The sequence below is a fragment of the Pelodiscus sinensis genome, chromosome 10, assembly GCF_052426305.1.
Source record: "Pelodiscus sinensis isolate ZL-2025 chromosome 10, ASM5242630v1, whole genome shotgun sequence".
In the NCBI taxonomy this organism is placed as follows: Eukaryota; Metazoa; Chordata; order Testudines; family Trionychidae; genus Pelodiscus; species Pelodiscus sinensis.
Window position 1 is genome coordinate 52647344 of NC_143061.1, and position 24812 is coordinate 52672155.

The following is a 24812-nucleotide window of genomic DNA, read 5'->3' on the forward strand; positions in this document are numbered from 1 at the left end:
GCTCCAGTCTAAGTCATAATCAGATTGGCCCAGTTCTCAAGTATCGCACTCACCTGGCTCGCACCAACATTGTAAAATCTGATCCTAACATGCTTTGACCATTTTCATCATGTTGCTTGTGTGGTGTGAGAGTAGTTTAGCTGCTGCTGCATTTAAAACTTAACGTACTTGTTGGAAATAATCCAGGACACTCTGGATGCTGGTGAAAACAAGCGGAGGATTTATTATACACCAGCTGATGGAGTGACACGCAGGGGTTACCCTGGTGAACACTGGTTAATTAACACAATACAATAGGTTATATAGTCAGCAGGTGGATGGAGGAAAAATGATTTGATAGGTCTAGCAGCAAGACTAAATGAGCACATAAGCCAATAGAACTACTAAAGATTACATAATATCTCCGCCCATTGCAAAGTAACAGCTCATTAATTAATATACAGGTGGTTATTGTTCAAATGCCAAAACATGTCAGCAACACAGTAATAACATTTTAGTCTGCATAGATGATGATGTTGCTATAGCAGGCGGGTATGGCCTTGAGTTGGTGCAGCGGTTGGTTCTCAGGCTTATTATCTAGGAGTGAAGCAAGACAGTTTAAGCAAATTTTATGAATGTTATCTTAAGCAAAATGTGTTACGTTACCAACTGAGACCCTGTCAGCGTGTTTTAGAACGTGTTTGCTATGGTGCCCAAGGTCTCTTACTGTCTGCAGTTCTTATCCTGACTGTGGTGTTCCCAGGCCTTAATCCTAGAATGGAGTGATGCTGTTTAGAGGCCTACTAACACGTTTAGGGCTGCCTCAGTTTACCCTACAGTACTGATACCAAATTCAGTTCTCAGCATACTGAGGAGAGAATTTAAGTCTTTGGAATGGAATCTTTACCTCTGTCATTTGGTTAGATCCTGTGTAAAGCGATTGTTTTAGGGAATGTCTTTAAAGCCAATGCAGTCTGTTTCATATATAAACTTACAAATGTTCATATTCTCATGGCCGTGTGGGGTGTTTTTCCTTCCCCAGCAATAGAACTCTCTGCTGCTATGGCTGGCAGATGTGTTGGAAGGTTCTCGAAACCATAAAAGACAGGTACTTCTGTAGGCAGCATTCTCAGCATTTTCCTTTGGTAGAGATGCTCATTCTCCTTCTGTATCGATTATTATGGCTCAATCTTTCCTTGATTTTGATTTTTGTTTTTTAAGCTTAGAATTCCTTTTTAATAGCTATAGTGTCTAGTTTGGAATGAAGGTGCCCCACCCTACGTGAAAATGTAGGTGTGCCTTAGGTGGGTAATATCCAGGATCGTGAGCATGAGGAGATGAGGACCACTCTGACCAATGCAATCACTCCATTCTCTCTAACAATGGGACTCTTTAAAATAGACTCTCTTCTTCCCAGATAACCCAGAAATATTTGCTACATGAAGCTTCCTCCTACCTGCTGGAGAAGAAAGGAGATGTTCAAGGTGCCTTCCAAGTAATGCTTGAGGTAGAGTAAACTGAGGTCCTGTATTCAAAAGCTGGACACTTCTGCCATATCACTCAGCAGCAAAATAGGTTGTGTTGACACTAAAATCTCATTAGTTTTCAGTGTTGTTTTGCTGAGATGAATGAGGGCAGCATTGAGATGACAGAAAGGGCCCAAAGCGTCAGATGTGGTAATGTGGCCCTGAAATTGTCCAGTATTTAACCATTGTAAACAAGGTTCAGTGTTTGATATTAAGGGTCCCCAGCCTGCTTAATATCATGGCAAACACATTTTTAAGAATCCTTTTTAATGTACAGCATTGGCTGGCCAAGCCAGTCTCTTACTAGACAGAAGGAAAAAGAGGAGAAATGTTAAAATAGGAATAAATAGGACAGGGAAGTGTAAAGGTCGTAACTTACCACCATGGTGCCTCTTGCTGGTCACACTGGGAATCCTCAACGAGGCGCCCCTTCTGGCTGGTGTCTCGCTCATCGATACTCCACGCTCTGACTCCAGACACGTGCGTCACTTCTGGGATTACCGTGTTGTCTTCGGGGTACTGCCCTCCAGTATCAGCAGTCCGCAGCCTCACGCCTGTCAGTGTGGCCAACTGCAGCCTCAGTCTAGCCCCTCGGGCAAGCCATAGTCCATAAAGGCCACTGCTCAGTGTGGCTAGGGAAGAGGGAATGCAGGCCCACCCATTACTCTGGGCCCTGGCTCAGTGACCCTCTGGTGTCAGCCTTGCCCTGCCCTTTTCACTCCCCTCTTAACTACCTTCTTTTGCCTAGGCCACTTCCCTGAGTCCCTTGCACCCTCCTGGCCTTTGCATCAAGGCCTGCAGCCTGGCAAGTGTCAGGCTGAAGCCTCCCTCTCTGTAGCTCCCCTGAGCCTGCCCAGCTCTGCTTTCTCTAAGGTGCCTCCATGAGAACCAGTCCTGCACCTTCCCTGGTCCGGCCCCAACTGCCCACTGCTCTGCTGAGCAGCTCCTTATCACAGGCCTGATCCAACGAGCCACCTTCTCATTGGCTCTTGTAAGCTCTTCCCTGATTGGCCAAGGCTTTGTGCAGGCTCTTCCAGCCTCTTTTAACCCCGTCTGACAAGAGAGCAGCTGCCTCACTACAGGAAGGAAAAAGATATTTTGAGGGCGGGAGAGAAGACAGTCTCTCATTCTCCGGCAGTTCTTGGGATTTAGCAGGGATGGGTGGAGATGATAATATCATCTGGGTCCCTCTGTGGCCCAGCCTGATACGGACATATTTCAGAGGTAGGATGAGGAAGGTCCGTGACCCAGGAGACAGTGGGTGTGGCAGCTCTGATAGTGAAGCTCACTGCTTCCCCTGCTCTCATCATTCATTGGTCTCTCTTTAGGCTCCCCAAAGGAATTGGTGGCTGGAATAGCCCATCCCCTCATTATTTTGTTCACAAGTTAGGCCTAAGTCTGATCTAATTTGAGTTCATTGATTTCAGGCTCCACACTTCTCTTGTTTACCAGGCATGATCTGAAAACAGTTCTTGAATTATAGCAGAAGGTCTTTTTGTTCAGACTAATGTGGGGGGGGGAGGGTTTCTGGTTTTTTCTCACTTGTCCCCCTTTAACTATCAACATTTAGTATTATTGATTGAGACATTTTATAAACTGTCACTCACTTCTGACAGTTGAACTCACAATTACAGTAAATTAGTAGGTCCAGATATTACAACAGTAGCTAACTTTTATCAGAGCACTGCTCCAGGCTGTCTGTTTACATTTGCTTTTTGTATTTTGCATGTTGTCTTTATAACAGCCTGATGCTTGATTTGCTATCTCTCAGTCAAAGTTTAATTTGCAAATTTTCCCAAATATATGAGGAAGGATATATGGACAGCAGTTGTGCTCAGACATCAAAGTGTTTTTTGTGTGAACTTGCTGTCATGGCTCCTTCCCCACTCTGGCATGATAAATGCAGAAGTGGGGGCCAGCAAGTGTACCCCAAAGCCTTATCTACCAGGCTTTGGTATAAAACTTCCCCCAAGATCTTAAAAACCCTAGATCTTGGGAATAAAACTTCCGCTGCCACCACCCAAATGTTGCTAAAGAAACCAGGGGAAAGATCATTTGGGAAATCTTCCCCCTAAAACAAAAATCAGGGCACACCATTAACCACTGCCAGGTTAATAAAAGAAAAGAAAGAACTTTTATTATTACAACAATATTCTGGTTGCAAGTATAATGACTAGAGAGGAAGGTAACAAAATATACTCATGGAGAAACTCCATGGGCCTAGAACTTAGTTACAAAGAAAAGCCAAAACATCTTTTAGGCAGTGCCAGATCTCAGATCCCATACCCAATCCATAACACAATAAAACCTAACGAAACTACCTAAACTTTACCCTACTTACAGAAAATGAAGAATGGTGTCTTGGAGAGAGAGAGACATGCTTGTCCCTCTCTGTAGCTGCAGAGAACTCTTAGAGAGAGACAAAAGGAGAAAGGGAAAAAAACCCAAATTCCTTTGTCCCAGTTTGAAAAGTCCCACCTACATTCTTATTGGTCTCTCCACCTGGCTAGGTGTAGTTAACCCCTTAATCCCCAGGCTGCTGGCTAACCCTCATAATCATGACACTTGCCTTTTTGAAAAGCCGAGAGATTGAAATTCTGTGACTTTAATGGTCTAAGAGATATTTTGATTTGTTTTAGCAACTACGAAGCAAGTTGCTGAAACTTACGCGTGAAGCTGAAGGTAAGTAGTTTTTGCTCTTAATTAAAAATTATTTTACCCTCAGTTTTTCCGTGAGACACATGCTCTCTGAAATGGAAGCACTATAGAAGTTAAAATGCTTACTTCGCTATCCTAGCGATTCAAATGAATTTTCATAATCCAACAAGTCTCAGATTTTTAAGTCACAAGGGCCTGAAACTGAACCTTTGCATGCAGTGGATTGTGACGGTTCAGTGATCGTGATTGGCACAGTAGTGACCAGCCAGCAATTTCTCTTAGTTTCCAGTTGTGAAATTCAAATCAACAGCTAGTGATTTTTGTCCTTGGAAACAAGGAACAGCTGGTACAGGTTGTGCCTCTATGGTCTGGCACCCTCAGAACCTGACTAGTCCCAAACCAGGGAATTTGCTGCAACAGGAGAGGTCCATGCTTACCCTCTGCTGCTGCTGGTTGCAGGGCTCCACTCTGGGAGCAACTGAGGGGCTGGCACTGGCCAAGCATGGCTTTGGGGGAGGTGCTCGGGGAAAGAGGCAGAGTGACTGTGGAGCCCTGTGACCAAGGCCCAGGAGCGCACCTTGCCCGCAGCCACTGTGCTACGCTCCCGGCAACTGCCTCCAGCAATGGGCTGTACAGCTACCCTGCCTCTTTCCCCGATCATCCTCTCTTCTGTATTCCTCCTCCAGGGCCACAAATGTTGCCAGACAACACAAGTCTGGACTATACAGGTCCTGCCCTATGCCATCTCAGAATCCCTGGGACAGAGAAATCTTCCACATTGAGATCCTTCCCTCGTACAGATTGAGAGTCGTCTCTGTTGAAGACATGATGAGAAAAAAGCTACATTATATATCCTGGAGTTATGGACTACTAGAAAGTCCCTTATAAAGTTGTTTGCGGGCAGAAGAGTGCATTCTCTAGAGAATGAGACTGATGGGGGAACCAAAGGAAAAGTTTAATGAGAAACTATACTCATGTCACAACTTAGTGGTTTGATGCATTGTCATTTACTCAGCAGTGTGCATGGTGAAGAAGCTAGCTAATACATTTGGCATTTTAAACACGTGTTTCCTTGTACATTTAGTCTCTACGAAAAGCAGAATTAGTCTACACCGCTCATTGCCACAGGAAATAGCTGAGGCCAAGAACTTACTAGAGAAGGAAAAAGACATTGGACATGTTTATGGATGACAACATCTGTAGTTAGATTAGATAGGACAACCACGATATGTGACATAAGCTCTCTCCCATTTCAGGAATAAGCTAACCTTTAACTTGTCAGGGTGTAGAAAGAAACTTCCCTTTTGAACAAGCTGTGTGACGATTGTCAAGGGTGAGGGTTTTTACATTTTCTTTTTCTCCGAAGTAATTGAAATTGGCCCTCTTGGAAGTAGGATACAACTAGACTGGATAAGTCAATGGTCTGATACAGCAATTCATATTTTCTGAAACCTGCTACTCTGTGTTACCTCACTGTGGGGCACACTCTTGGTCAGGAAACATGCAGTAATGAAATGAAGAAATTTGCTTGTTGATATGGCAGCAAATATTACAGCTTTGCAGCACTTTGTATCCATTTTTACTACAGGCAGTCCCCGGGTTACGTACAAGATAGGGACTATAGGTTTCTTCTTAAGTTGAATTTGTATGCAAGTCGGAACAGGTACATATTGTAGGGGAAACTCTAGCCAAACATTTCTCCAGAGCTCAGTTTTATTCTCCCACACCTCACTTCCCTCAGTCCTTTATTCTCAAGCTGAGGTGTCTGCTGAGAGAAGCCGCTTCGGGTCTCCCTGGTCTGCTGGGGAGGCGTTAGCTTCGCGTCTCCCTGGTCTGCTGGGGGGGCGTTAGCTTCGTGTCTCCCTGGTCTGCTGGGGGGAAGCAGCTAGTGTGGGGTTGCCTCACCCCGTTTGTAAGTCAGATCCATGGAACCCGGGGACTGCCTGTATTACCGAAAACTAGACAAAATAACCCAAAAAGGAAGCAACTTCACGATATTGGCGGGAAACAGTATGGTGCCAACTACACTCTCTTTTTGAGCTCCATAACTCAATAGCATCAATACAAATGTGATTTCTTTTTTAAATTGTTGTCAAATCTAAGAGAAAACTCGGAGCATTTTGCAAACCATGGTTTATTCTGCCATAAAACTGAATCCAGAAAAAGGTCAGAACTAGTGTCTCCCTAATTCTGTATATACAAGAAAGAGATTATTCCAGCATGGTTGTGTTGTTTGGAATGATTTAGCGGTAATGGGATGCTGAACTATCTGAAACATGGTGTAATCACTCTTTCTTTTTCATTAACCTAGAATCAACAGAACCCCACTTATTAAAGGATATTGAAGAGACCTTAGTGAAAACAATTGCACTTTGCCAGAGGAATTCACATAGTTTAAACCAGCAGCAGCGTGAGGTAAGGGGATTAAGTGCACTATTACTAGATCTTGGAGTTCTGCACGAATGTGGAAGGAAGAGTTCTGTTTTCAAATAACCATTACATTGGCATTTTGTTCAGATGGTCTGCACACCTGTGATTTGATAAACTTACATTATGTGGATCTGCTTCAAATCCATGCGCCTACTATTGCATGTGCCTGACTTGTCCAGGCCCGGTGCACGCCTACAAGTCAGGGTTTGGTCATGCTTTGTGGGATCTATATTCCCTGAGGCCACTTTCCTCCCAAGCCACCCAGGAGAGCTCTGACAGTGAGTTCACCACTTACCCTTGAATGGGGACCAGTGGAGAGCATATATGAGAGATGTTCAACCAACTCTAGGCTCTGAGCAGGGCTAGGCACAAGGGGCTCACCAAAACAGCAGCAGGATATCAAGTTTAAAAATTCAAAAAGGCTTTAAAAAGTACTAAAAAATAGAGAGGCTACAAGCCTCTGACTCCTCCTCCACTCAGGAAAATGAGCTGTTTGTGTCTGCAGCCAGAGATCACGCCTCAGTGAATTGCTGCTCCTCGGAGGAAGTGATTAAGGTGAATGGAACAAGCCTAAAAAAGGGCAAATCTATTAGAGTGAGCGCAGGTTCTATAATATTTAAGACCCCAAAGGCACTATTACTCCAAAACCAGTGCTGTAATATCCCTTTCCAGGGATATGGCTATTCCTGGGGATGAGGAGGATGGGAGAGAGGAGGCAGAGTTCTGCCCTAAGGAACCCACAGATAGGATGGAAGCCACTTCCCTAAAAAAGCTTTGGAGCTCCCTTTGCCACCTTCCAACTGTCCTTAGAAGCCACCTGCTTTGCACGCGCATCTCCCCCCGCATTGGAAAGATCTCAAAGCCGTTAGGAACAGAGGCAAAGCTGACTTGGGTTGTTTAAAGAAGTGACTCCAGCAATAAAGCCATAGCTTTCAGCTCAGTGACCAGGTGCCATCTGTGACTCTGACTGTGAAAGTGAATATTCGCTCTGAGCCGGTCCTGTGCTTGGCTAAGTTTATTGGCATCTTCTTCTTTAGAGAAAAGCTGCAAAAGATTGTGGCTGACACCACAGCCAAATCCAAACAGTGTCTCCGTTCTCCTCTAAATGCCCTGAGGAGAGAGTACAGATCGGCCTTCTGACGAAAGTGCTACTTGCTCTCCTCATCCTCTCACATGTATCCCCCATACCCCACAAAGGGATAACAGATTCTGGGATAGGAGCCTCTGATGGTTTGTATGGTTCCACAATACATCTAATCCACCTAGTAATATAGGGCTTGGAATCTGAATCCCTGGTGTTTTGTGTGAAAGGGCATGAAGTCAAATCTTGTGAATTTTGTGTGTTTGACATAGCGCTTTTTGGCACAATTTATCAGTTGGATGTTGTGGTTTTGGGCAGAACAAGGGAAGCCCCACCTCTTGGGAAGCATGGAAAGAGGTTCTTAGCTTCACCTTGTCTTTGTGAAACATGCAGTGAGGTTCCTATATGAAGGCTGTTGCTCTGACACATGCTTGGTGTCCACTGAGTTACTAAGAAACGGGTGAACTGGCCATTCTGTCTAAGTGGAGTCCATTTAAGTCAGGGTTTGCCCACTGCTACTATTCATTCTGTCTGTGTATCTCGTAAGGCTAGAGAGATTAGGAACTGTTGACAAATGCTGCCTTTAGTAGTGACTACCATATGCAGTAATCTTCCTGCCAACTTCCATTTGTTTTTTCAAATGGCTATTTGGGCGTTGCACAAAATTACTAAAGCTTCCAGGCATATTGTGTCTAATGAATAACAACAATGAGAATTAATTATGAAATGCCAAAAGGTGTATTCGGTAATAAACACCCCAAGAAAAGATAGGAGTGGTGTATTATTGTGCACTGTCATGCATTGGAGCACATCTGTGATGCAGTAACTGCAGATGTAGTGTTCGTGCTGCTCTCTGCCTCACATTTGGAGCAAGTGATAGTTGAGTAATATTAGTGCTTCTAATTTTGTTTCTGGTTCCCTTGTTGGTTTTGCAGTTGCTTGGTTCCTTAGTAGTTATATTTAATAATCTTCATGGACCAGATGCAGGGTTGGTTTCAGATTTACAGGCCAGGTTTTCTGGATGCATACTACTTTTTAGCCAACCGTTTCTGGGAGCATATGTAGAACTGGTTACAACTTGGTTTGACTGCTTATGGGATTTCTTTATTATTCATTCTTGTGTGTGTGTCTTTACTACAGTGGAAACTAGGGCCCAATTGTGTTAACCAGGGTGTAAACATGAAATAAAACTGTCCGTTCTCTGAAGAGCTTATGAACATAAATGGGAACAGTGCTCTTACCATTTAGTGAAGTCAACTTCGAGTCTCCTACGTTGTCACAGCCCCAAGAAATGAACACACGAAGGGCACAGTCAGGGACTCTCCTGTCCTCAAATTCTAAGCGGATACCTTCCCCAGACTCTAAAGGGTAGGTCTGCCAGGCTCTCAAACACTAGAGCAACTCTCCATTGTGTTAAACAAATTCAACCTCACCGCAGTCCTGAAGCATTTTGTGATCACCAACAATGGAAACAAATATATATAAGTAAACACCTGTGGAGGGTAACATAAATTCATGTAGTCTTTTTGTTTGTTTGTTTGTTGCTAGAGTTGGATTTATTCTGCTCTCAATTATTCTAAAACAAAATACAGGACTATGTAGCACTTTAAAGACTAACAAGATGGTTTATTAGATGATGAGCTTTCGTGGGCCAGACCCACTTCCTCAGATCAAATAGTGGAAGAAAATAGTCACAGCCATATATACCAAAGGATACAATTAAAAAAATGAACTTAATTGTATCCTTTGGTATATATGGCTGACTATTTTCTTCCACTATTTGATCTGAGGAAGTGGGTCTGGCCCACGAAAGCTCATCATCTAATAAACCATCTTGTTAGTCTTTAAAGTGCTACATAGTCCTGTATTTTGTTTCAGCTACACCAGACTAACACGGTTACATTTCTATCAATTATTCTAGGCACTCTGGTTTCCGCTTCTGGAGGCTATGATGTCACCCCAGAAGCTATCCAGTTCAACAGTGTTCAGCCAATATTCTGAATGTAAGTATGTCAGCATTGAGTGTGTACATGTGTAGATTTAGAGTCTTCAGTGTTCTTTTTCTGGATACAGGTCCACGGTAGTTATTCTGTATGCACAAACATGATACAAATGCATTAGGAGTTCCTGTTAGTACTTTCAGATAAATTGCAGTGAATTTATACAAAAAACTTGGTTAAAGACACCACACACAGCAAATCTGACACACATACAAGCAAGGAAATTCATGCCCATTATTTGTTTTGTTTGTGTTAACAGTTGATACCATAATTTTATTGTTAATTTTCTGGTCATAACTATTTTTACTGTAAATATTAATATTTTTTAAATCATTTTTCAGCTCTGAAGAGTTTGACAATGCAAGTGCTAAACAACATGGCTGCATTTATTGCCCTTCCCTCGATCTTGCAGAGAATTCTCCAGGTGAGCAGCAGTAGCCGAGGAGAAAATGCAGTGAGCATGCAAATTTTACTGAAGTGCATGTTATGAGACTTTGGTTATGCCACATTCAAAGTGTAGAGCCATATCCATCCCGGATGTAACATTATTGACTTCAGTGTAATTACAGAAATTAATTTCCGTAATTATTAGTTAAGGCTACAAAGATGGAAAAAATGTTTCTGGGACTACTGTGATTGGACACTAACTGAAATGAGCACATTTAGCCTTGAGAGAAGTTGTAGCAATGTAAAATTGTTTGGTTTACAACATAAAGACATTTTCTAACGATTAGATCTTAGTGATTTAGTCCAAAATTTAAATATTCTTGAAACCTAGGGTGGAGAGTTCCAAGAGCCTAAACCTAGTCTACTAAATTCTTACTGTGGTTTAAAGTAAAAAGTTTGGAAATGTGGTTAGCCCATGGGAGGCGCAGAAACAGGCAAACTATTACTAAATATCTTTTAAACTTTTATTAAAGGGCTTCTATGTATAAATTATTTTATCAATTTCTTACATACGTAGGCACCAAATAATTATTAGAATGACCAATAAGCAAAATGCAATACAGTAAAGAAAATTCCTTGAGGTTTCTCTAAATCCCAATAGTTGTTAACAAGGGACTCTAGGGATTATTAAAAGTTACATTTACGTCAGTCTTACTTATAAGACTAATCATTTATCTAAAACTTTTAACACTACTACTTAACAATACCTCTAAACAATTTCAGATAACAATACTTACATTTAACAGACACACAAACTACAACAACAACATATTTGGTATGCGTTATATTTGGTATACGTTACGCTCTACAGGAACTCATTTGGTTCAGTGAGTGGGAGGTGGCCCTCGGGTGATCAGTCCTCGGACCTGGCTCATATTCTGCCTTTCAGTGTTTATTCGGGATTCCTCAATTTGATACAGGAGGGGAAGCTGTTTTATAGAGAAAGCCTTTGCGTACTTTTTGTGATAGGCTAGCAGACTCTGTCTGTTAAGTGACAGGAGTAAGGGGGTGAGATGGCTTCCTGTTTTTTTTCCTTTTCTGCCTTACCAGGCATGGCACAACCAGCACGAACTTTACATGAACTTTTCAGGTCTGGTTTTGGTTCCTGTTTGTCGCTGATCTTTAAGTTACATAGTGTAAGGGTTTTTCATCAAGGGGAAGTTGACCTTTTGCTTGGATGACAATACGCGCGAGAGGCCTGGCCAGCAAAGAGCCTGCCTTCACACTTACTTAGGCCTGGTCTACATTACAAAGCTAGGTCAACATAAGTCATCTTTGTGTCATCACCTGGAGTGCAATTCAGATTGATGGACAGTTATGGCCCCTCCATTTCCCATCCTGGGGTGCCTTTTACACTGCTTGGCTGTGAGAGCAACCACTCCTTGTCTACTCACAGCCTCTCGCATGTAAATCACTCCCAGTGCTAGAGTCTGAGTGCTAGAGCCAGCCACTGCTGAATAACACTGCTGGCAATATGAGAGAACTCCCAGCACCAGAGATGTGCTGCCCTGCACTCTCCTGCTTAACACAAGCTGATACAAAGTCTGTAATTTATTAATAGACATTGATATTCACACATCTTGTTATCCCAAATGGAGTTTTCCAAACACACTGGATTAGAGAAAACAATTTTATTAACTACAGAAAGCTTTTCAGTGATTATACATAATGAGGTGTATTAATCAAATTGGTTACAAGGAAAGGTAAAATGCATCTAACACCTACCTTAACAAGCTAAATGAATACAAAGCAAATGTCTGACTCCGCACATGATCCGTCAGTCTTACTGGCTGAATCTTTCAGTCAGGATCTCCCGTCAAGTCCAATGCTGTTTCCTTTATACTTGAGAAGTTGATGCTGTGGGCAAAGGGCAAAGAGCAAAGAAGAGATGATCTGGGGCAACCTCTTAAAGCCCTTTCTCTTGAACAAGACTCCTCTCCAACTGATTTTCAGGAGAGAGGGTGTCTCTGGCCACTTAATCAGGGGATGGTGTAATTGATTTTATTCATACGTGGCTAAGATGTTGTCTAGCCTTTTGTCTCTGGGCAACCTGTTTGTGACTGCCCTTCAGTACATGATGGAACACATCTTGGTGGTAATATAGTGGAATCTGATAACTTTACAATGCTACCATACATTTTACCAGGACAGTAATGATCAGCGTATCATGAGTTTTCAAATGATACCTCACATGGTGTGCTTTGTACCATATTTAACATAGTCTTGTAAAAGTGAACATAGGGCTACATGCTGTCCGTCCAGTGTCAACCAATTTGTGCATGTTTGTATTTAAATTTGTCTACATCCATAAGCATCCTATTAGTGTGAAGCAGTAAAATCACCTCCCCAAAGCTTAAATTCTGTTAACCTGGTGGGTGCAGTGTAAACATAGACACTGTGTGACTTGTGGATCTAGCAGTCTTCCAGCAGCTGTCCTACAATATCCCAGAAGAGCTATGAACCAGCTGTAGAAATGTGGACATCTTCAAACTTACACAGGAGATACAGGCAAAGGGATACAACTGGGATCGGCAGGAGTGCCATGTGAAAGTAAAGGAACCTTGCCACAGCCTGCACATGGCTGGGGAGACCAACAATCGATCTGGTGCTGAGTTGCAGACCTGCCAGTCTTCCTGTTAGCTGCATGCCCTGTGTGTCAGACCTCGCCAGCACCCTGCAAACTACCACAGCGACCTCAGAAGAGCCTGAGACAGAGACCCCTGCCGTGAACAGCAAGGAGAATGCTAATGGGGGGGGGAGGGAGGGTAAGAGTGGAAGGTCCAGCAAAGCCATTCGAGACTCCCCCACAGGATGCACTTGATGAAGGAGAAAGGTACCTCAGTAAGGGTGGACCTGCATTTTTCTTTGTGATGTTTTTATTTAAAAATGTGATCTGGTCCATTCCCAAGTTAGTGAGACACCAGTATTAACTCTTCATAGTTTTACTTGCATGAGAGCAAACCGAGGTAGAATTGGCATCTACTTGTTGTTCCTCTGACAGGGCCGGTGGGAGGGCCCTGCAAAGCAGTTCATGTATATAAGGGGGTGTCCCTGGTACACGCCTGATAAATCTCAATGAATCTTTCATAGAGATAATCTGCAATGCACTGAAGTGGGCTAGCAGCATACAGCCCCCGGCAGCTTCCTGAGTGAGAGCAACTAGTGCCACCCCGCCAGTGGAAAATAGTGCCCGTACTCAGTGCCATGGCCATATATTGGGTACCCATGGAATAGGGAAACTCTTTCTGTTGGACGGAAAAGCCTTCCACATTCAGCATTCCTGAGCCACTGGTGCGTGGGGCTGTGCCGAGGCATTCCAAACTATAGTGACAATTAGCTTTTCTTAAATGTTTGTGGGACCAAGGGAGGGAGTTTTCCATGGCCAGTCTCAGTCCAGTGATACAGATGTCTGGCTTTGTCAGCAGCTTCTGGCCATGTGGCCTTCAGGGGTGCCCCCTCCATGCCCACTGAATTCCTCACCCTGAGGAGGAAGATGAGAAAGAAGAGCAAGTTGGAGTTCAGTGAAATCCTGCAAACCAGGAAAATGGGGCTTGGAGAGTCGGTATGAGCCTCAGCATGAATAAGGAGAAAAAGAAAAGGAAAAAGGCCCGGGGGGAGGGAAATACACATGTGTCTGCTCAGGCAGCTTCCCCAAATGCTGCAGGTCCTGGTTGACCAAGAAGTGCAGAAATCCCAGACTACCTATCCTTTGATGTCCACAGGGAATGGAGTGGTCACAGCCCCCTACAACACAACATGTGGCATCACGGACTGCAGTCATACCCCTACCACTGCATCCTGGGGAACAGCAAGGGAATGGCAGCTTCACAAACACTGACCTGAGAGAATCCTGTTGGGTGTATGCCCAACCACAAGGAACTATGTGCCCTGAAATGGACATCAAAATTGGAAAGGCTGTAAATATTTAAGTTACATGCTGTGAATTTGTTTAAAAAAAAATACAACTTTTGTACAGTTTTTTCACTCAATAAAATTCTATTTAACTGTATTTATATTTTTGTATAAAAAATTCTCAAGATGGAAATAGTATGTAAATAATAAGTCAACGTTCAGTATTTGTAGAACAGGTTTGGGGGACTTCCCCCCCCCCCCCCCCCCCCATGAATTTGTAGAGATCACACAGGACATCAATAATGAAAATGACTAAATAGATAAACGGGAGTTATTTTGAGAAAATGGGAACCTGCAATTCTCTTATACACAGACTGTCCTCGTGAGCTCTTCTGCTGCATTAATGGAAAAGATGACTTTGCCTGATAGAAATGCTTGAAAAAAATGAGGGAGACTGCTTACACATGACATTATGGCATATCTTGGCAATGAAATTCTAGTTTTGGAGAACAAAGTTAACTTTAGACGTTTACAGCACAATGCAGAATGCATAGTGGTGCTCAAAGTACACAGTATTTGTAAATGTACAGCAAGACCCATGTAATTCATAAGCATCAGTAAAATATAGTTCTGCTTATAAATGTACAGCAAGCACTACACAATTCTTAGCATCCAAAGGTCCCAACCTAAAGTACACACTGGCACAACACACTACTGTCACTCTTTCCAAGCACCCCTCAACGCGAGGGGGAACAGTTGCTGTCAGGGTGGAGATGGAGCTGACTTTGAGCAGCCAGACACCAGGACTATTACCAGAGTCCGGTGTAGATTTGGGTACTTTGAAAGAGCCATAGTGACCTTGATGGACCAACTGCTGTTGGTGAGAGACAAGCTTTCAAGCTTACAGAGAGCTCTTCTTCAGATCTGGGGGACGTACTTCTGGGGACCCAGAGCTTGAATGACTACACAGTAATTAAACAACCCCATATCCAGAGTCTGCTGACACAGGCCGCCTGCAGAAGTTTAATTGCAATCTAGACATACTCTGTGAGTGTGCTTCTGTGCTATGGGTAAAGATCTGTGGACTGGAAATAATACAGTTGCAAAGGACATACTAATCTTTGTAAGGTGGACATCAAATTCAGTACACAGCTACATTTCTGCCCCTTCTGTTGAGGGGGAAAGGGTTACAATGCTTCAAGTGTAAGCCATTAAACCTAAAGAGGGGAAAAACAGGGTGCACTTAGACATCTAACCTTATAAAAATGTTTATTTCCATACTTCTAAATTCCAGGAGCGTATTCCACTGCTGTTGCTCGAAAAACTTGGTCCTGAGTTCTGATTTTACACTTGACTAAACCTTACAAAATTGAGATTGTCAAATAATAATTAACATTGGGTTTGGGCTTTTATCTAGCCTTAACCTATGAGTTTGTAAAGTTTTTTAGTAAAAAGGAAATCCTAAAAGTGCACTAGAAGAGATCTTAGAACAATCTCCTGTGGCATTCAGAGAAGTTTTGTCTGAAGTGGGTGAATGCTGTCTGGAGAGAGATGGAAGGTTGAGTAGTAATTCTTTTACAAACCCAGAATCCTTCATTAGTGTTCTGAAAGCAGACATATTCAGACTACCCTTGTGATATAAGGAGCTGAAGAAACCAGAAATGTAAATTGCAATTTTTGTTTAAAAAAAAACTTTTCAAAACAAGCAGGGTTGTGTTTTGTTGCAGTGGGGCTTCCTTCCACAGGACTCTGATGCACTTCTTTCACATTGGCATTGGGGGTGGGTGGCTAAGCACTTAAAAAGCTGGGGTTCCTTCTACATTTATTTGAATTTTCCTCCATTCTGTGCTGAGGAATGTGGCAGCTCCAACAGCTTTGAGAGAGGGGTCTCTTCATCTCTTATTAGATGTTTCTGTTCATGGCCAAAGGGATGGAGCTTTGATCACAGGCAATTCTATGCGGCTCAAGCGGCAATTGTTCCAGTAAAATATTCTCATGCGTCTTGTGTCTCTAATATCTTGGGAGCAACACAGCTACAACAGCACTGCCTACAGTGTTTGTAGAAAGCTTTTAGCCATTTAATTGCTGCTGGGTAGTCTCAGCTTAACTTTGCCTGAATGTTCTTTGTCTCCGAATTTCTGTCATTTTTAATGGTTCTGTCTTTGGACTGGGGAGCAAAAGACGCTGGGGGAGCATTTCCTTTTCCTCTTCTCTCCCCAAAGCCTGAGGAAGGGCTGAATCTTATTCCTGTACATCCTAGACCTGCATTAGAAGAATCCCCCTCATAATGGCTCTTTGGGGCCTCCTTTGATCATCTTAGGAGTGTGAAGAAGCTCAGACTTTTAAACAGCCTGTGGACAAGGCTCACAGTTCCACTCCCAAGACTCTTGCAAAGCCTTTCTTCCCAAGTAGAGTTGGCCCAAGGCACAGCTAGGGGCACACTCCAAATGGTAAAGCAGTACCCATGCATCTGATTCCAGGTGTCTGAAGATTATACAGCAGATGTTTGAAGCCCTGCTGCCACGGGAGGGCCCCAGGAGATGAGGTGCCGTGTGACGGCTTTGAATTGTGCTTCATCACAGGGGAGGCAGCAAGTGCTTATTGTAGAAGTGCAGAAAGCCATTTGCTTCTGAAGTTGTATAAGCCATCTACTGTAGGGTTTAAAACAGACTTAAAGGAATTAAACTTTGTGTCCTTTTGAGATACTCTGTCTGTGTGACATGTGAGAAGAAAACAGTTTTCAAGGGAGTAGAGGGCAGGCTCTAGAATTATTGAAAGTCATTTTATCGGAGTTTACACCTGGTAGCCCTGATTTATTTCTTTAATTGTGTAACTGATTTTTTTTAAATAAAGGGGGGGCAAAAGGAAATACCAGAGGGGGTTGGAAGCAATTTGGAAAACAGAAAGCACTAAGGAGATGGGGAGAGGGAGGAGGAAGAATGTAAAAGCAGGGATGTGCCAGACGGAGCCCTCCAGAGTCAGTGTAAAAATGCAAGCAGTACATTGGAAGGAACTATGGGGTTCATCCTGCCTCTAGCAGCGTTGGCCCCCTCTGGAGTTGATAACCCTTGCCCCTAAGTGACTTGTCCCCTGAATGAGGAGAAATGCTTTGCACGGAAGATCTCTTTGCACTCGGCTTGTGGAAGACTGGCTTCTCATCTCTGAAGTAGCTGTATTCATTTAGTCTGCCTTTTGACTGGTTTTGGCTTCCCTCAGACAGGGATTTAGTAGAGTGCTTCAGGAACGATTTCAGTGGCTTGCTGACAGATATAAAAATAACTTGCTGTATGTCATGGACCACGTACATGCTGTGCAAGAAGTCCTGAGCTCCCCAATGCTTTCTATAATTTATATGGTATCTCAGTGTGGTGTACTTTCCATGCCGCCGCTTTTAAATTATGCATGTTAAAATAAAATGTACTTAAAATACAGTGTAACCTAAAATGACATCGGTCACTTTGTGCCATCATAACCTCTGGCCGCGTCTCTCCCCTCGCTGTGTCCCAAGCATACAACTAGTTAACAAAAGATTGGATGAATTTCCAAATCCTGTTGGATTCGGATGTGAACGTTGGCATTACTGCTTGTTAAGGGGGAAGAACTCTGTGTAGAGGCTGCTGCTCAAAGCGTTTTGGATCATTTTAGCCATTGGGGAGCAATTTCCCAGGTATCTTGCAATCAAGTTTACATCCCACTCCCACAGTTTCCTGCTAATTTCTTCACATTAGCCACCTCTTATCTCTTCCCACAACCTCTAGCTGTGGCACTAAGGGACAGCTTACCTTTCTCCCCCCCTCGCTTTTCTAGAGCCCATCCCTTCAGTGTCGTCCACGGCCTGCTGCCTCCTCACCAACAGCTACTAGCCAGTCACATCTCAGTAGCTTGGCTTTCTCTCCAGTAAGAGATTCTTACCCACTTGGTCTCTCTAACATCAGACGAACACACCTACTGCTACACGGCCTACCTGTTTCTCCCCAGCTCATCCGTTATGCTTCCATCATCTTCCTGCACCCTGCCACTTGCTAACTTCCTCCCTTCACCCTATTTCCAAGGCCAGAGTATCCAGCTTCTTGGTTATCACCAACATTGTACCTACTGTGCAGGGTAGCTTCCTGCTCGCTGCTTTTTCACTCAGTCCTCCTTTCTAAAGCCACTCCTGGTCCTTCAAGTAAAGTAATACCCTGATAAATGTCAGGGGTCTAGTCTAAAGCATAGAGGTTCTACAGCAGCGAAGGGCAACCTGGACTAGTGAGTGGGCTGTGAGTGGCCCTCCTTCATCTCACTGGGCTGCAAGATTGTTAGAAACAAGATGGTCTCCTGAGAGAGGGTAGTTTTGCTAAATGCGCTTGTGTACCTAGAATCTGTGGGGTGTGCTGATTGACCCATGGCAGTGCTTATTGGATGCAGTGGGAGCACATGACTCTTAGCGTTGTGTGTAATCAGCATGCACCTCACTTCGTGCGCCCTGGCTTTACATGCATGTCACTTGGTAAAACCAATAGGGAAAAAAACTACACTGAAAACCAACAGAATCTGGCAACCCTGTGCATGGGCAAGGATGAACAAAATGTCTTGTATGCCCCACGTAGATCTCCAATGGGCTGCGTGTTCCCACACTGTTCTAGAGCTTCTGTAAAACAGCTCTAAGGCCATTTCAACATGGAAAAAACTTATTTTTCAATAACATAGTTTCCTTAAATGGCTGAATGAAAAATTCTGCAAAAACCATAAACAAATTCAGCTCGGGGCAGACACAGGGCTTGGTAAATGTCAGCCCAAACAGCCTGGCAAAGTTGTGTTGAAAACAATGTCAGAGGTTGCAGAACTCTTCCAGTGAGGGAATTGCTTACATCTCTGTCTAGAATATGGAGAGAAGTAGATACACTTCAGAATACAGCTACTGGATACAAGTCAGATCATTTACAAGTGTGTGCTTTGCATATGTTGGGAGTTTATAAAGTACATACCGGCCAAGTGTACATGCAGGTGGGGCTGGCTAGGAAAGCCATGTGGGGAGGGTGGGATTAGTTGAGGAAGCATGAAGTTATCTGAAAAATGACTATTCCAGTTTGTCGAGTTTGGAAGGCCACCGAAGTTCAGGCACAATTGACAGACATTCCCGTCGCTGAACAATTCGTAAGTGTTTTTGTAAACTTCCTTAGATTGCCACCTATAGACACTGCACACAAGTCTGCTGCTATATTTTCTTTTCAGAAGTTCTGCCTATTCAAAATCACTAATTGCTGATTGTTCCGCGGGCAAAAATGAGTACAGGATCTTTCGAAAAAGGGTTTTATTTTTGAACAATCCCCGTCTAAACAGCTGTTTTTCTTTTGAAAAGCCCCTTTCTGGGGGAAAAACCCCATGGCTGCCATTATGCAAATGAAGTGCAGGAAATTTAAATCCCAGCTTCATTTGCAATTTCGAAGTGTCTAATGTACATCCCTTTTTTGAGAAAGGGATGTAGTTTAGACACAGCCTGAATGGTCTTCTGTCTAGTCCCCTGCACTCAAGTCAAGACTAATCTGTAGACCATTCCTGACAGGTGCTTATCTGCTCTTTAAAACATCTATTGATTGTTTTCACAGTCTATCTAGACAATTTATTCCAGTGCTCAACTACTCTGACAGGTAAGTTTTTCTGATATCTAACCTAAACCACCCTTGCTGCAAGTTATTGCTACTTGCTCTGTCCTCAGATTTAACAAGTACAATTTTCTCCTTCCTCTTGGTAACAACCTTTTATGTATTTGAAAGCTGTTATGTCACCCATCAGACTGCTCCAGATTAAACAAAGTAAGTTTTTCATGGGGGAATACACACTACCCAAAATACATTTTGTTTCTGCAGCTATAGTTGAGCTCAGTGTTAATTGTATACAGGCAGTCCCCGGGTTACATGGATCCGACTTACATCGGATCCCTACTTACAAATGGGGTGAGACAACCCCGCACTAGCTGCTTCCCCCAGTAGACCAGGGAGACGAGGAGCGGCTTTTCTCAGCAGACACCTCAGCTTGAGAATAAAGGACTGAGGGAAGTGAGGTGTGGGAGAATAAAACTGAGCTCTGGAGAAATGTTTGGCTAGAGTTTCCCCTACAATATGTACCAGTTCCGACTTGCATACAAATTCAACTTAAGAACAAACCTACAGTCCCTATCTTGTATGTAACCCGGGGACTGCCTGTATAACTGTTCAGTACATGACAATACGGCGATACCTATCCATGATCTCAGGTAATTGGTGCTTCATGACAACATCTTGCATGTCTTAATAGATTTATTTCAGTTATCATATTACAGATGCTATCTGGTGATACTAAAACTGTGAAGCTGTTAACTATAGTGCAAAGTGGTTTTACTTGTAGCAATCTGACTGTCTGACCATCAAAAGGCATCTTGGGGAACTGAGACAAGGGTAGTCCTATGTTGATTTTATGTCGGTTCGAAAGGTGTCAGTCATTTAAGATGTGCGTCAACTTCCAGAATGATGCCGGCTTTTGTGCCGCTGGAGGCGTCTTCCGAAAGACCTTTTTAGCTTGGAGTAATAGTGGAAAAAGTTCGTTACGTGATCCTTAAAGATCTAGCCCCAGTTAGGGAAACATCATCCTGAGAAATATGCAGCTTGCTTAACATCTGAGACTTTTTACATGGTGTCAAGGAACTCACTAGAAAAACACTGGCCCTCAGATGTTGCCTGAAACAGGAAAATCCTTGGTCTTTTGTTTGTCTAAATATGATGGGTTTATTTTTCTTATTCTGCCTTAACAGAAGGAAATCAGGGCTTGCAGCGCAGGAAAATAACCTCACAGAAGTGCAGCAGAGGCTTGAACAAAGAGTTCCCAGGAGAGCTAATCAACTACAGTCACAGGAAATGCTCTCAGAACCAGAGAAATGAATTTAAGCTGATTAGAGCCCTTCTGGCAAGCCTTCTACCTTATCCCATTTCCCACTGCCAGGAAACATCAGCAACTGATACCAGGGCTGTAGTCGCAGGAAAAATACCTTAAACGTACATTTCCTTTCAAGGGAGAACTTACAGGCCCTGAAATCCAGGTTACCTGTTAAAGTGAGGAGGTCCTTTCAACCAAGGAGCTCTTGGCCTTCACCCTGGAAGAGCCATATTTTTTCAATATTTCTTTAGGAATTGAATATGGGTTATCAGAGACCCGGGAAGTGATTCTCCCCTATCCCCAGCCAGTCTGCATTATGACCTCCTTGGAAAAAGTTGAGTACTGCAAGGAAATACTTGTCCTGCTCCCCCATTCATTGAGAGTACCAGGGAGCTTATCAGGGAGACAGGGCATTGAGTTTTCTCCCTTCACCCTTATTCATTGTAAGGGTAAAATTACTGAGATCCCTGTTTCAAAAGTTCTGGATTCTTAGTCCTCTGTGGAAGACCTTAGCAAATCAGTGCTTTATGCAGCTGGCAGCCTTTTTGTGGGGAGAGGGGAAGAATCCAACAGACAAATAAATATGAGGCGGCCATGCTTGGAGGCTTGTGTCTCTTCAGGACTGGGGACTGACTAGGAAGTAGAATAAGGGCAGGAATAATCCCCATAATTATAAGGAGCTGTCTAAAGACAGCAATGTGACCAGACGAGTTCATTCAAGAGTGCGAGGGGCTCAGGTCTGGCACAATGAATCCTCCCATAACGCTGCCATGAGCGCATTCCTTGGGTGATCCATTAGGAGAGAGGTGGATCTCTTTGGTTCATGTGCAAGCTCCTGCCATAGAGAGTCCCCAATAGCAGAAATGGCATGACTGATGGGAAGAGCATCTTCCAATGAAAGGACAACAGTCTGTCCCTGAGGCTTTCTTGGGATTAGCACAGTCAGCTGAAACACCTCAGGGATTTCTGATCTCCTGAAGCTAAGAATCTGGTATCCTTAGATTGAACAGTTATAAAGAATAAAGGGGCCACTGTGATCATCTCATCAGACTTCTTGCTTACCACAAGGCATAGAAGTTGTTGAAATAAATCCTGTTTGAACTAGAGCATAACTTCTCGAACAGCTGATCTTGATTTTTATATTTCCAATCACGGAGAATCCAACACAGCCTTTGGTAAAAAAAATTTCCAGAGCTTAATTAGTCACTGCCACATATTTGTACTTTTTATTTCCAGTCTGAAATTATCTATTCTCTACTTGTAGCCATCACGAAGGCCCCATGTTACTCACTGAGGTCAGATTCTGTGACTGTCTGAGACGTCTGCAGTGGCCAGTGCGCCTGGCCTGGAGGACGTCTGAGCAGCTTGTACGGTCCCCTTGCTGGGTGCACCAGCTGCTGCTGAGCCAGTCTCTGCGCCCCGCCCCCCCCCCCCCCCCTTCCATCCCAGCAGTGGAGTTTGTGAGGGGAGTCAGGCCTGGGGGGTTGGATGCAGGGTGTTGCTTACCTATAAGGACCTCCCTGGAGGGGTGACAGTAGGTCCTCTCCTCAGCTCCTAGCTCCACATGCTGCCTGCAACAGCAGGCACTGTCCCCCCCAACTCCCATTGGCCGAAGTGCCTAGCCAATGGAAGCTGCAGAAGCTGGATTTAGGGCAGAGTGGAAGCAGCATATGAAGCTAGGAGTAGGATAGAGAGCCTGCCCCAGTCCTTTCACACACACCCCCAAACACCTGTGGTGCCCCACAGGAGCACCCTAGGCTACATAACTTACCTCGCAGCCCCACACACTCCTGAACCATCCCCTGCCAGGTTTTAATGGGTACATAGCAGTGTGTCCTCTAAGCTGCGCGCCCGAACAGCTTCACAGGTGATTAGTCAGCCCTGCCCAGGCAGTCAGATCCGTGCATGGAGCCCTATCCTATGACTGCGCGGGGCAGATTAATCACCTATGAAGCTGTGCTGCTGCGCAGCTTAGTGGGAACACTGGTATTTAATGACAGTCATGGACAGGTCAAGGGTCATGAATTTTTCTTTACTGCCTGTGACCTGTCCATGACTTCACTAAAAATACCTATGATTAAAATGTAGCCTTAGCCGTCCTACATTGTATCTTCATAGGCTAGATCGAAGAGCTTATCAAATGTGTGTTCCCTGTAAACGGGTTATTTGTTACCATTGTTAACTAAATAGATACAGCTCCTTGAGTAGCTCACAGGTAAGGTATGTTTTTCATTCCTTCAGTCGGTCTTGTGCCTCTTCTCTGAACTCTCTCTGGTTTTTTGATGTCTCTTGAATTGTGTTCACAACCGAACAGTGTTCTGGTAGCAGTCACTGTAGTGCCAAATACAGAGGTAAAATAACCTCGCTGTTTCTAATCAGTATTTCCCTGTTTATGCATCCAAGGATAGCATTCAAGGAGCTTTTTTGACTACACTGGGATTCTCACCTTTACCGTGATTCCCAAATCCTTTTCAGAGACACTATTTCCTAGGGTATCCCATAAGTGTATGGCCTATGTGCTCTGTTCCAAAATGTTTAATCTTACATTTGGCCATACTGAAACAAATATTGTTTGCATCCAGCTTACCAAGTGATCCAGATCGTGCTGTCAGACTTGTCCCCTTCATTACTTACCATTCCCTCAAACTTTATCTGTACATTTTCAGTGGTTTTGTTTCCTTCTATTTAAAAATATCATTATAGCAGAGAGCCAAGAACTGATCCATACAGGACCCCGCTAGGAATTCACCTGTTTGATTATTATGTTGAGATTTGGCAGTTAACCATTTTTTTCCATGCTTTTGATGTATACCATATTGATTTTACATTTTTCTAGTTTTAGTGTTGTGCAATACCGGTCAAGTGTCTTAGAAGTTTTAATAGATTATCAATAGTAGTACCTTTATCAACTAAGTTTTAATAGCATTGTTTTAAAATCTAGTTTGTTTTACAGGATTTATTTTTATAAATCCATGTGTATTGGCATTAATTATATTTAGCTTCCTTTATTTTTTTTTATTAATCTCTCTCAGATCAGCTGTTCCATTATTTTTCCTGGGATCAAAGTCAGGTTGACAGCCTAAAATTAGCCAGGTCATCCCATTTATTCTTCTAAAATATTGGGGTAATGCCAGCTTTCTTCTAGTCCTCCGGTATATCCTCTGTGTTCCAACTTTGATTGAAAATCACCTTTAGCTATTCAGCAAACTCCTCAGCCAGTTGTTTAATTTTTGTATGTAAATTATCCAGACTTGTGGATTTAAAAAATGTCTAACTATAGTAGCAACTGCTCAACATCTTCATGAGATACTATTGAAATGGAAAGTGTTTCATCATAATAGGGTATGATTGTGAAGCTGGCAGACCAAATTCCTGCACTTACCAAGGCTGTAGTTATCAGCTGAGCACTGACAAATGTGTAGCTGGAATCCAGACCAGCTCACCTTTGTTAGTATTTTCAAGGCAGGTGTTAGACTTCTAAGAATGTGCTTAGACTCTGCATGGAATGCTTGTAAGTTGTTACCTATATAAACTTCACTTGTAACATCTGCATCCCTTCTGAAAAGTTAGTTTTGTTTTATAACTGAACCTGTGAACCCAATCAGGGGAGTGATCTGCCATCCACTAAGAAGGGCTATAAAAATAAAATGGGCCTTTATAGAACATCATGGTACAAAGACTTGGTTAATGCATGAAAGTGCTATGTGCAAGAAAGCCCGTCCCCTCAGCTTTAGTGCTGCAGGAGGGAGATAAAACAGGGACACAAGAAAATTTTCTCTTTTGCTGTCTGGATTCTGACAGCCCTGGAGCTGCTAAGCAGAAGCAGAGATCCCCAGGGTCAACTTGGGAGTTAGCCATAAAAGACATTCAATGCAAACTGCTTACTTCAACTGTCACCTTCTGGAACCATAGGTTGGAGCTCATTTGTGCATGTATAATTGCCTGCTT

General features: G+C 43.3%; 1 protein-coding gene and 1 long non-coding RNA gene across 5 annotated transcripts in view; one reads left to right on the plus strand and one right to left on the minus strand.

The window, feature by feature from the left end:
* VPS8 (VPS8 subunit of CORVET complex) overlaps nt 1–24812 on the plus strand; it is a 154730-nt gene that overhangs the window by 86775 nt on the left and 43143 nt on the right. For 3 of the 4 annotated variants that reach the window (XR_012906179.2, XM_075937359.2, XM_075937362.2), the window contains 5 exons: nt 1397–1486; nt 4145–4187; nt 6475–6578; nt 9596–9677; nt 10016–10098. Coding sequence is in view for 3 of the 4 variants with exons in the window: in XM_075937359.2 (XP_075793474.1) it covers nt 1397–1486; nt 4145–4187; nt 6475–6578; nt 9596–9677; nt 10016–10098 (402 nt within the window). In the remaining variant the exon portion in view is untranslated. Of the gene's footprint in view, nt 1–1396; nt 1487–4144; nt 4188–6474; nt 6579–9595; nt 9678–10015; nt 10099–13843; nt 14087–24812 lie in introns of those variants that run through there. The other variant, XM_075937361.2, reaches the window with a different exon arrangement.
* LOC149523880 (uncharacterized) lies at nt 205–6479 on the minus strand. Its single transcript, XR_016350376.1, has 3 exons — nt 3847–6479; nt 1885–2137; nt 205–576 (listed from the first exon to the last, which is right to left on the minus strand). It is a non-coding gene; the product is annotated as an uncharacterized LOC149523880 (long non-coding RNA).